Source organism: Lepidochelys olivacea, assembly GCF_965140295.1.
Source record: "Lepidochelys olivacea isolate rLepOli2 genome assembly, chromosome: 2".
Classification (NCBI taxonomy): domain Eukaryota; kingdom Metazoa; phylum Chordata; order Testudines; family Cheloniidae; genus Lepidochelys; species Lepidochelys olivacea.
The window spans coordinates 226997991-227010129 of NC_140412.1; the positions used below are offsets into that span (position 1 = coordinate 226997991).

Below are 12139 nucleotides of genomic sequence, written 5' to 3' on the forward strand. Positions count from 1 at the left end.
TTCTTAATATTGCTTCAACTCCTTGTGCTGACTCCTAAATTACTCTGTCTCTTCTGTTGTTAACATCAGACATAAAAAAGATGGATGAGCTTGGACCTCCTCATGACAGGAAAGAAACCATTCACTTCAACTGTCAAGTCACTTGTATACTCAATTAGATCTCACAAATTTCCAGTTCCCCGGGGTCTATCAAATCTGTAATTACATGTCAGTTCTTGCAAGGGGCCACCATTGATGATGACATGAGATGTTCATATTAATATAGAAGATATGAGAACTTCTTCACAAAAGTACTAGCAGGTCCTTTGACCGGTATGTAAGCCTGAACAATCGGGGTTCCTTGCTGGATTCTGTGTATGTCTGTGGGAGGCAGAGCTGCTCTGTAGTCCCCCCTTCAGGGCCATGAAAATGATATTGCAGGTGCTTCCCACCTAAGTCTTCAAGATTTGGCTGCCAGATTGGGGCAGGGTAGCCTGTGCCATGAGCTCCTCTGAACATTCAAGGAACAAAACAGCAACTCAGGAATCGCCTGTCTGTGCATTTAAACAAAGAGTAAAAACTCCCCGCATACGCAAGTGCTCTGTTGCTGCGCTCAAGGCAAGGCAAGGCTCTGGTTGAGGTTCTGGGTGAACCTTGAGGAGGTCCTGCTCTATCCCAGTCTCACCCAGCTTTGCCCCTGAGCAAAAGGAGGCAAGCCTTCTTAATTGGCCTGCTGGTCCTGGATTGGTTAGTATTTACTCCTAGCCCTTCTAAGTCTCTGGAGGACTGTTTTGCTGGTCACTAGTCTGAGTGGATTTTCCTTAAATGGGGATTGTCAGACACTGAACCCTCGTGCAGGGGGAAGAGAATACCTGACATACCCCGCCAAAATGCCTGTCATAGATTCATTAATGCTCTTCAGCTCTTTTATTTCAATACTTCATGCTCACCCTTCTTTCTACACTGTTGATCCAATCCCCTTTTATTCTTTCCATTATTATGGCTTGATTTGCTTAGCTGCTGCTTCTTCCTGCCTCATTCTTCTCTGCAGATTTCATATGCTGAACGCCCAACCTGCTTTATGAAATGCTAGTGTAGAAGAGGCAAACCGACACCTCACTGACAGTTTGATTAGAAAAAGTGATCTTTCTGTCTAGGATGATTGTTTTGATATAAAACTAACTGCTGCTCAGAACTCTGAGTCAATGCCTCCTGCCAATAACTGTACGGGAACAAAGAATTTCTTGTAAACATAATATTTTTTTTTACCGCTAGTTTGAGAAGTGATACAGCATCTTCATCTTTCCTAGTAGGAACATATATTTGCTTAGGATTTTGCTGTCCTAGACAGTTGTGTGGTGTTGCTGCATGCTATTAAACAGCTGGCATACCTCTGCCCAAAAGTGTCTGCATTTCAGTGATGCAGTGAGGGATCCGTGTGTATAATTTGTATATTAATGCGGCCACCCTTAAAAACCTTTTCAACAACGTAAATCTACATTTATGACATACACATACCAAAACCTTTGGGACCAGAGAAACGAAAACAACTTGCTAGATGTTTTTAGCTTTCTTATGAATTATCATTCAGCCCTTACATCCCAACATGATGGAAACTAAGAGTGCTCTTCTGATTTTACCATGGTCCTGCCTCTTCCCCACCCTCTCTAGGGTAATGTTCATGTCTGGTGGGGAATAAAAAAGGGAACAAATGCTAGACTCCCCCTAATGCAGGGACTTGATTGTGGCTGACCGCATCTGAGGCTTGCCACAAGGTAGGGGGCTCCTTGTACCCTCTTTCCCTATTGGCCAATAGGCAGTCCCAATGTAGCCCCAAAGATTTTCCATTGAAAATGTATTCAAAGACACTGATATATGTCACATAAATACAATCAAGGCATTCTGACTCACTCTTCTGTCATTAGATAAAAAATGGTGTTTCTTACCTGTTGATAAGCCATATTAAGAAACAAGTATCGTTCAGACCTCCTCATAGGTAAGCAGAGGCTATAAGCCACGTGCACGGTAGCAAAGAAAAAACTGAGTAGTCCAAGCTGTTTCCTACATTGCAACCAACTCTCCAGCCAGGGAGGAAGTCGCCTATACTTAGTGCCATAATAAAGCTGATAAGCAGCTGCCAGGAGTCCTGATAAATACACCAGAGACAACAAAGTAATAGCAACAACTGGTAAAGTCTTGTTCACAATCTCAATGGGAATCTTGTAAAAGTCGCTCTGCTGATTTCTCACGTACGGATGTATTATATCTCTGATGAAAGAATAGATGAAGAAAAAAGTGGCCAAACTAACAGCCACCACGACCGGCCCTTTCCACAATGTGAACAGCCGCAGAGGTAAGTTTTCAATCTCCCTTGCAGAAGATAATGCCCCTAAATCAATGGGAATAAAATTCAGCTGTCGGGCAAGTTCAAGAACTTGATGGCGAGCTTTAACGTTGTTACCGCATATAAAGACCTGATGGAAAAGTCAAATTAATTATTTTTAGTCACAGAGATGCTTTTAAAGATGAAATCAACAATTTCAAGGCCTCCAGGCAGAAGTCACAGTACAAAGATCTAAATTAGCCATTGTCACTAGCACATTAACTGAACCATAAAAATTAACCCTTGAACAACTCAGGTCAATATTGAAATATGAAAAATGATTAAACAACCAGGTATCCTAAACAAAAAACAGTATATCATCTGAGTTAATATAAACTGGTTTCAAGATGCCTGGTATTCACAACACTAAAATGTCTACAGGATTAGAATGAATTTTGGGCCAATGGCTAAAATCATGTTAAAAATGAATGAACCACTTAAAATATAGAAAGTAGGGCTGTCAAGCAATTAAAAAAATTGATCATGATTAATCACGCTGTTAAACAATAATAGAATATCATTTATATAAATATTTTTGGATGTTTTCCACATTTTCAAATTACAATTACAACACAGAATACAAAGTGTACAGCACTCACTTTACATTTACTTTTTATTATAAACATTTGCATGGTAAAAATAAAAGAAATAGTATTTTTCAATTCACTTAATACAAGTACTATAGTGCAATCTCTTTATCATGAAAGTTGAACTTACAAATGTAGAGTTATGTTCAAAAAATAACTGCATTCAAAAATAAAACAAGGTAAAACTTTATAGAGTCTACAAGTCCACTCAGTTCTACTTCTTGTTCAGCCATTCGCTCAGACAAACACGTTTGTTTACATTTGCAGGTGATAATGCTGCCTGCTTCTTGTTTACAGTGTCACCTGAAAGTGAGAACAGACGTTCCCATGGCACTGTTGCAGTCGGCACTGCAGGATATTTACGTGCCAAATACGCTAAAGATTCATATGTCCCCTCATGCTTCAACCACCTTCCAGGGGACATGCGTCCATACTGATGATGGATTCTGCTCGATAACAATCCAAAGCAGTGCGGAACGACGCATGTTCATTTTCATTATCTGAGTCAGATGCCACCAGCAGAAGATTGATTTTCTTTTTTGGTGGTTCGGGTTCTGTAGTTTCCGCATCGGAGTGTTGCTCTTTTAAGACTACTGAAAGCATGATCCACACCCTGTTGTTCTCAGATTTTGGAAGGCACTTCAGATTTGTAAATCTTGGGTTGAGTGCTGTAGCTATCTTTAGAAATCTCACATTGGTACCTTCTTTGCATTTTGTCAAATCTGCAGTGAAAGTGTTCTTAAAATGAACAACATGCTGGGTCATCATCTGAGACTGCTATAACATGAAAAACATGGCAGAATGCAGGTAAAAAACAGAGCAGGAGACCTACAATTTTCCCCCAAGGAGTTCAGTCACAAATTTAATTAATGCATTATTTTTTTAACAGGCGTCATCGGTATGGAAGCATGTCCCTTGAATGGTGGCCAAAGTATGAAGGGACATATGAATGTTTAGCATATCTGGCATGTAAATTCTTTGCAATGCTGGGTACAAAAGTGCCATGTGAATGTCTGTTCTCGCTTTCAGGTGACATTGTAAATAAGAAGTGGGAAGCATTATCTCCCATAAATGTTAATCAACTTGTTTCTTTTAGCAATTGGTTGCACAAGAAGTGGGACTGAGTGGACTTGTAGGCTCTAAAGTTTTATACTGTTTTGTTTTTGAGTGCAGTTATGTAACAAAAAAACCCCTACATTTATAAGTTGCACCTTCATGATAGAGATTTCACTACAGTACTTGTATGAAGTGAATTGAAAAATACTATTTCTTTTATAATTTTTACAGTGCAAATATTTGTAATACAAATAATATAAAGTGAGCACTGTATACTTTGTACTTTGTGTTGTAACTGAAATCAATATATTTGAAAATGTAGAAAAACATTCAAAATATTTAATAAATTTCAATTGGTATTCTATTGTTTATCAGTATGATTAAAACTGCAATTAATTGCAATTAATTTTTTTAACCACAATTAATTTTTTTAGTTAATTGAGTGAGTTAACTGCGATTAATCGACAACCCTAATAGAAAGCTTGCCCAATGGCCCAGGACAACAAAAAACAAAGAAGGAACCCCACTTAACCTCTGTTTTTTAACTAATCATACTTTGTATAACAATTTGAGCTGCATTTCACAGCTCAGGTTCTGAAACAAGTAGGGATGGCTTTGCGGGATGTTAAAGGGGAAAAAAAAGATGCAAGATCCAAGGGGTACTTCATTACACTTAAAAAAAAAGTGCTGTTACACAATATAAACACAGTGCTAGATTTTGCTCCTTTTTTTACCTATGGTCATGTAGTTTGCTCATCACCATGGCATCTGATCATCTTTTTAACCTATAGATGATCAGCTTTGAGTTCAACTTTGACTGAGGTATAATAAAATAAACTACATACAGCACAAGGTACCAAAGACCAGATTTTTAGCCTTGCTTAAGTCACCTTTGCACTACTCCAGCAGTGCAAAAAAACCCTAAAGCAGCTTTAACGAGCAGCTGAGCCCCTATCTGCTTCTCCAATTTGCGCAAGAGGCACTCTAGGGAGTGCTGGAGGTATTTAGGGATGGAGCTTGAGCATGAGGGGCTCTTGAGACCCTGTGCTAGTGGAATGGTCCCTAAGGTTGGGAGAGGACTAAAGTAGGTTTAAGCGGCCTTTGCCTTCCTCCTTTACTTCAACTGTGTGAGCTCAGGGCAGTTGAAGACCTAGGCCTACAAAACAAACTATGCCTTTAGTTACAGCCAAGCTGCCAGCTTGAAAGTAAACTCTTTTAAATTAGATCATCTACTTATTTCCCACAATTTCTCTTGCAACAGTTGATACCATCACTAACAGCTAAAGTAGAACACTGCAGGAAATGCAGCTTCTAGCCTTGTTTAGGTGTTAGGAAGGGGTGAAATTAACTTAAGGGACTTACCGGTACACAGGGCCAGTGTCCTGAGCAAGGGGGCGGGGCTCAACCAGAAGGGGTGGGGACTCGGGTGGAAGGGGCGGTGCCTTTAGATCCCCAGGCCCTTTACATCGCTGCCACCAGCCCAGGGCTCCAGAGGTGATTTAAAGGGTCTGGAGCTCTGCCTGCGGGCCCTTTAAATCATCACCAGAGCCCCATGGTAGCGGTAGCTGCAGCGGCCGGGACCCCTAGGGCTCTGGCAGCGGTTTAAAGGGCCAGGGGCTCTGGCCGCTGCTGAGAGCCTGGGGCCCTTTTAAATTGCCGGCCTGGGGAAGCTGCCCCAGGTCCAGTACGGTCGGCTGTATATCGGACCATACCGGCTTATGTTTCACATCTAGTGTTAGGGAAAAATTTACAAAAATAACGTTTTTGGAAAAAGACAGTAAGTGTTGGTTCTGACAGCTGATACCAGGGAGTTACAGTTATTACAGTTATTGTAGTTTTCTTTCTGCACACACACACTAAATGAACTCAAACACAAAGCGTACCTGTCTGCTAGCATCCTTTGGTCCTAACTGCAGTGCCCAGGCTGAGACGACATTAAATCCTTTGACAATCAGCGAATCTGGGAACAGGGAGGCCAAATACTCTGCATTGGATTCTGGATACTGATTCACTCTCATATTGTTGCTAACATCTACAAGGATTTTACCTATAAGTAAATGCTTGAGGTCCCACAAAGAGGCATAATGTTCTCTGTGTATGGCGACAAAAATGATGTTAGTTTTTGCTACAGCATCTTCATGGTGAGTAACATCAACCACATGTGGGAAGAACTCAGCAGCAAATTTAGGGTTTCTGCTTCCTACGACCACATGATATCCACATTTTATAAGCCTAATGGTCAGGGACTTGGCAAAGTCTCCACTTCCAAATATGCCGATTGTGATCTTACTGGCATCCTTGATACCATTAACACCATTTGGTAAGAAGGTTTCATTGAGGTTCTTAGGACTTCCCATCATAGAGATTGATTCCATATTTCCAAGACACCAAGCTTACAATGATTTCCTTTAAAAGAAAACAAAAAGAAAATATGCAGCATTATACATTTTTACAAGACACCAGAGTAACCAAAACACACTCTAAAGCAAATTTGGTGGGTCTAATTTAACCTATTTACTCTTCTTTATAACGTATACACTAATCACTTTTATTCTGTTTCGTGACAGTGATACAATATGAAATACAAAATGTTTTAAGCAGTTAAGTAATATAGTTGCAGACATAAATAACAATGGAGAGAAAATAAGAAAGAAATTAAAAAGTACAGGCAAGGGAGTAAATATGCATTTTCAAATGTATTTGAAATAAGATGTGGAGTCTATGCAGAAGAGATATGTGAATGCTGTTCCAAATGGAAAAAAATGTAGGGGAGAAGGCTTTGGGGCTAACAGCTATAAGATTTAGTGGAGAGCGCAAGGAAGCCAGTGCTAATGATCCAAGGGAGATTTCACATATGGGTGAGAGACAATGGGCTATATTCTGTTCTTGATTACACATCATGATCTCAAGTTACTCTGGGGTAAATTCCAAGGAACTCTGTTGACTCCACCACTGAAAAAGCAGGTGCCTAAATATGGCTTTAAGTTCCTGACTTTGGGGGATACACATTTGAAAATGCTGACCTTAATCATTCTGTACCCTTTGTAGAATTAGGATCATAACTCTTTCTGGGATCACTATCATGAGAGCTATGTACAAAAGCTTTAAGTATTTTATTATTACAGTTGTTACATGTGTTGACTTGTCATGATGAAATCTCACAGTAGCATTCATGACTGTAGGACTGGAGCAATCTGCAGGGGACCTAAGGTAGCCTATTTGTAATACAAGAGAGACAAACTATTATTAAATAGCCTGGAAGCCTAATATGTGTCTCTATTTCTTTTTCCACCGTGCAAGACAAATATTTATTATTGGTATTATCATAGCATCTGGAAACCCTAGTTATGGACCAGGACCTCACTGGGCTAGGTGCTGTGCAAACACAGAACAAAAAGACAGCATCTGCCCCAAAGAGTTTACAGTCTAAGACTTTTCTAAAGAAGAATGAAATCTACCTAATGAATCTAAATGCAACAACTAAGTTTAGGCAAGTTTTACTTTCTGAAGCCAGTGTCTTGCAACCCTATATCCAAATAAAATATCTGCAAAATCATTCTTGGTCCTGGGTGCATGCCAAACTAAGAATTGCGAAACAATATGGTTGTTCAATATATCTACCACACCTAGTTGTACGGCAATCCAGGCACAATATCATATCACTTACATCCTTCAAGTCTAACAAAAAAAGAAACAACCTCTTACTAACTAATGATATTTTACTTACCCTGAATGAGAAGGCTGGCCAAAGGATTCAGTGTTACAGCTCTATGTATTACCCTTTCACTCAGCACTGCAACAATGGAAGAAACATTGAAGCAGGGTTACATTGGCTCTCAATATCATGTTTTGGCCTGATCTTTCAGAGACGATGAGTGTCAGGTGACAATGGCAAAAAAAATCACAGTAATTTTCTTCTAACCCTGAACAAGACACTTTAGTAGAATGAGGAAAACAGTATTTTCCCTAAAGCTTCTACCTTACCTTCAGTGCAGAACTTCTGCCTAAAGCAGTGATACTCAGACTGAGGCTTGGGAGCCACAAGTGTCTCTTTAATGTGTCTCCTGCAACTTTTTGCAGCACATATGAAATTATGTAAGATTTAATTATTAACTAATTTAAGGTATTAACCAATCAGGATGCTTTTACTATGTTATTAACCAATTGTAGTTGATAAAATAATAATACTTGGTGAAAATTATAGGTGTGTATATATATATATATATAAAGTAAATGAAACAGTGAATTCACACTACTGTGACTCTTTGGTAATGTTGATTGCTAATTTGAGGTCTGAGTATCACTGGCTTAGAGCATTCGCAAACCTCCCTCTACCTAGCTGTTACAGATTTAAAGAAACAATACACCTTTTCCCACCCCTAGATGAGCAATCTTTAACAAGAATATTTAACAGCAAATAATAATAGATTCAAACAAAACACCAACTTCTCTACTCATCCAGATCTGAAAATCTTTTGGACTTGAAGAGGGTATTGTCCAGTTGAATTCACTTGAATTATCTATCAGTTTTATATCCTTTTTGCAGGGCCCCTAAGGACAAACATTTTCCTCCAAAGTTAACTACTTTGCTCTGATATGTGGACCCAAAAACTGTTGAGGTGGACTCACTCCAGTGCCTGACATGAAGATTGCCCTATGGTTAGGAGAATTAACACATGGGCTTTTTGCTGAAGAATTCTCTTAGCCATTTGTACTTCATCTCCCCACCAGTCTATTCTCTTGTGGGAAATGGAGGCTGGAAGTTATACTGTACACATAAAAACGGAACTGACTACTTCTTTTGGAATGCCCAAATGAGAATGGACACTTTTTAGCATTTCACTCTGAGATTGTACCTTGTATGATGAGAGAATATACCTTTCTTCCTTATTGCTACATTGACCTTCTTAGGTCTATGCCAGGGGTAGGCAACGTATGGCACGCGTGAAAAAGGTGGCACACGAGCTGATTTTCAGTGGCACTCACACTGCCTGGGTTCTGGCCACCGGTCCTGGGGGGCTCTGCATTTTAATTTAATTTTAAATGATGCTTCTTAAACATTTTAAAAACCTTGTTTACTTTACATACAACAATAGTTTAGTTATATATTAAAGACTTATAGAAAGAGACCTTCTAAACACGTTAAAATGTATTACTGGCATGTGAAACCTTAAATTAGAGTGATAAATGAAGACTCGGCACACCACTTCTGAAAGGTTGCCGACCCCTGGTCTATGCAGATATATTTATGCCCCTTTCCTTCCAAAAAGGCACCATATGAGCACACCATTGTCAGTTCAGGATTGTGCTCCATTACACTGTCCTTCCCCATCCTGACTAGTTCTTTCACCGCATTAGGAAGCAGCAGTATGGGCAAGGTCTAAACTGTCCTGATTAAAAGGGTTGTGGTCCCCTGTCATAAATATAAAGGGAAGGCTAAACCCCTTTGAAATCCCTCCTGGCCAGGGGAAAGCTCCTCTCACCTGTAAAGGGTTAAGAAGCTAAAGGTAACCTCGCTGGCACCTGACCAAAATGACCAATGAGGAGACAAGATACTTTCAAAAGCTGGGAGGAGGGAGAGAAACAAAGGGTCTGTGGGTCTGTCTATATGCTGGTTTCTGCCGGGGATAGACCAGGAATGGAGTCTTAGAACTTTTAGTAAGTAATCTAGCTAGGTACATGTTAGATTATGATTTCTTTAAATGGCTGAGAAAAGAACTGTGCTGAATAGAATAACTATTTCTGTCTCTGTATCTTTTTTGTAACTTAAGGTTTTGCCTAGAGGGGTTCTCTATGTTTTGAATCTAGTTACCCTGTAAGGTATGTACCATCCTGATTTTACAGGGGGGATTTCTTTATTTCTATTTACTTCTATTTTTATTAAAAGTCTTCTTGTAAGAAAACTGAATGCTTTTTCATTGTTCTCAGATCCAAGGGTTTGGGTCTGTGGTCACCTATGCAAATTGGTGAGGCTTTTTATCCAACATTTCCCAGGAAAGGGGGGGTGCAAGTGTTGGGAGGATTGTTCATTGTTCTTAAGATCCAAGGGTCTGGGTCTGTAGTCACCTAGGCAAATTGGTGAGGCTTTTTACCAAACCTTGTCCAGGAAGTGGGGTGCAAGGTTTTGGGAAGTATTTTGGGGGGAAAGACGTTTCCAAACAGCTCTTCCCCAGTAACCAGTATTAGTTTGGTGGTGGTAGCGGCCAATCCAAGGACAAAGGGTGGAATATTTTGTACCTTGGGGAAGTTTTGACCTAAGCTGTTAAAGATAAGCTTGGGAGGTTTTTCATGCAGGTCCCCACATCTGTACCCTAGAGTTCAGAGTGGGGGAGGAACCTTGACATCCCCTCTTTCAAGAGGCTCCACACTAGTTATCATTTAAGCAGGCCTTTTTCACCTAATACTGTTTCAACTTCCTCTATGTAGTATACAAGGCCCATCTCAATAGCTGTGGTTTGGTCCAAGGTTACTACTTGTGGTGACTCCATTAATGACAAAGGGAACATTCAAACAGACCATTCAAAGGCATCCTTGCCTTTGTAGGTATATATATTTTGAACTGACTCAGCTGTCCCTGTAGGCTACTGAGCAATACCTGCGACTGCTTCATTTTAGTGCATCTCCTTCAAGCCTATGCACCTGAGTCAATTTTAAATTTAACAACAGTATTGCAAATCTTGAGTGAACAATCCAAGACTAATGTTATGCTGAGAAGTGACTGCCTGGATCACAAACATCATTGAGATTGATGGCTCCCGTCACTTTGACTGCAGCTATAGTAGCAGGTAGCACAAGTAGAGGCAAATGCTCATCCGGCCCTAGCTGGGAGCTGTGAAAGGACATGCAGTGATGGCTTCTCTGCAAGACAACTTGCCCATTCTACTTTCATTCCCATATACATACACCCTCTTCAGCAGCACAACCACCGTGGGACAAAACCCTGTGCTCCTGAGACCCCTGGTGAGTGGGAGAATGGAAATAAGGGTGTGAAGAAAAGCCAGATAATTAGGAAAAGTATTAGGAAGTACCAAGGATCAAGTAATTAGGATGGGACTGAAAAATGCTGGATCAAGAGATGCAAGTGTCTGCATTGCAACTAGCATTTGGGAGGAGGGGCTATTGGTGGCTGATCTGTATTGCAAACTAGGGAAGATTATGTTTGTGAGAACCCATTATTAACACAGAAGCAGCACTTCACTGAAATTTTGATCCAAGACTCTCTGCTTTTGGAGTGTTCTGGGACGTTGTTGTGTAAGGCATATGTCACAAATCAAGTACCCAACAGATGTGATGTCAAGATTGCTGGCTTCAAAGATTTCACCACCAGCTGCTTTGACAATTACAGATTGGAAGATTGCATGGAAAAAAACAGACTGACATATCCTTAAGGCAATGTTGCTGAGTACAAAGTATTAAGAAACTCATTAAGCTAAGGTTATGGCATCCAGCAATAATTCACAAGGAATATTTCATCCACAGCTACATTTGTTGAGCTGTTTTCTTGGGTGCTACCAATAGCAACAGGATCAAGAGTGTCTGATGGCTTTATGGAGCTCCCATAGCTGTTAGCCAAATAGAATTCCACAAAATTAACTAGCATTCAAAATCATCCATACATAATAATGGTTTCCTGGTTTTAGTAGCACTGGCAGAATTGGGAAGACAGCCAGATGGATCTTTACAGAGATTTTTTAAAAATAAAATTTGTAGTCACTCAAGAGAAAGTAAATACATATCTCATGCTTCACCTAATAATATTTCACTGTCATAAATCACCTGTGGAGATTAGGAAGGAAGGAATCTCTCTGCACTGCACAACTAGCCAGCTAAGTCTCTCAAATATAGAATTTTTGGTTGGTTAGTTTTTGAGGTTTGGGGTCTTATGCTGGTATTAGGCAAGGGGCTAAGTGCTAGATTTAACAGACTAATGATATGGTTTGGCATGGTAAATTCTAAATCCCTGTTCTACAGGCTGTTTGATAGTTAGAGGGATACTATCAAATACATCTTTTATTCTGCTACTCTACTGAAGTTGATAAGGGTTGTTCAGCAAGGGAGACACTGACTGGCTTTACAGAGGGAAAAGAGAAACTCATTATACACAAAGTGTTGTCAAATGGACAAAGTACACAAA

The 12139-nt window shown here is 40.0% G+C and overlaps 1 protein-coding gene across 4 annotated transcripts in view; it reads right to left on the reverse strand.

The window, feature by feature from the left end:
- Positions 1–12139, reverse strand: part of STEAP2 (STEAP2 metalloreductase) — a 31481-nt gene that overhangs the window by 17090 nt on the left and 2252 nt on the right. For 3 of the 4 annotated variants that reach the window (XM_084618539.1, XM_084618538.1, XM_084618541.1), the window contains exons 2-4: positions 7733–7798; positions 5889–6411; positions 1926–2453 (exon numbers count right to left, since the gene is read on the reverse strand). In XM_084618539.1, coding sequence (XP_084474665.1) covers positions 1926–2453; positions 5889–6380 — 1020 coding nt within the window. In that variant the 5' untranslated portion in view covers positions 6381–6411; positions 7733–7798. The remainder of the gene's footprint in view (positions 1–1925; positions 2454–5888; positions 6412–7732; positions 7799–12139) is intronic. The other variant, XM_084618540.1, reaches the window with a different exon arrangement.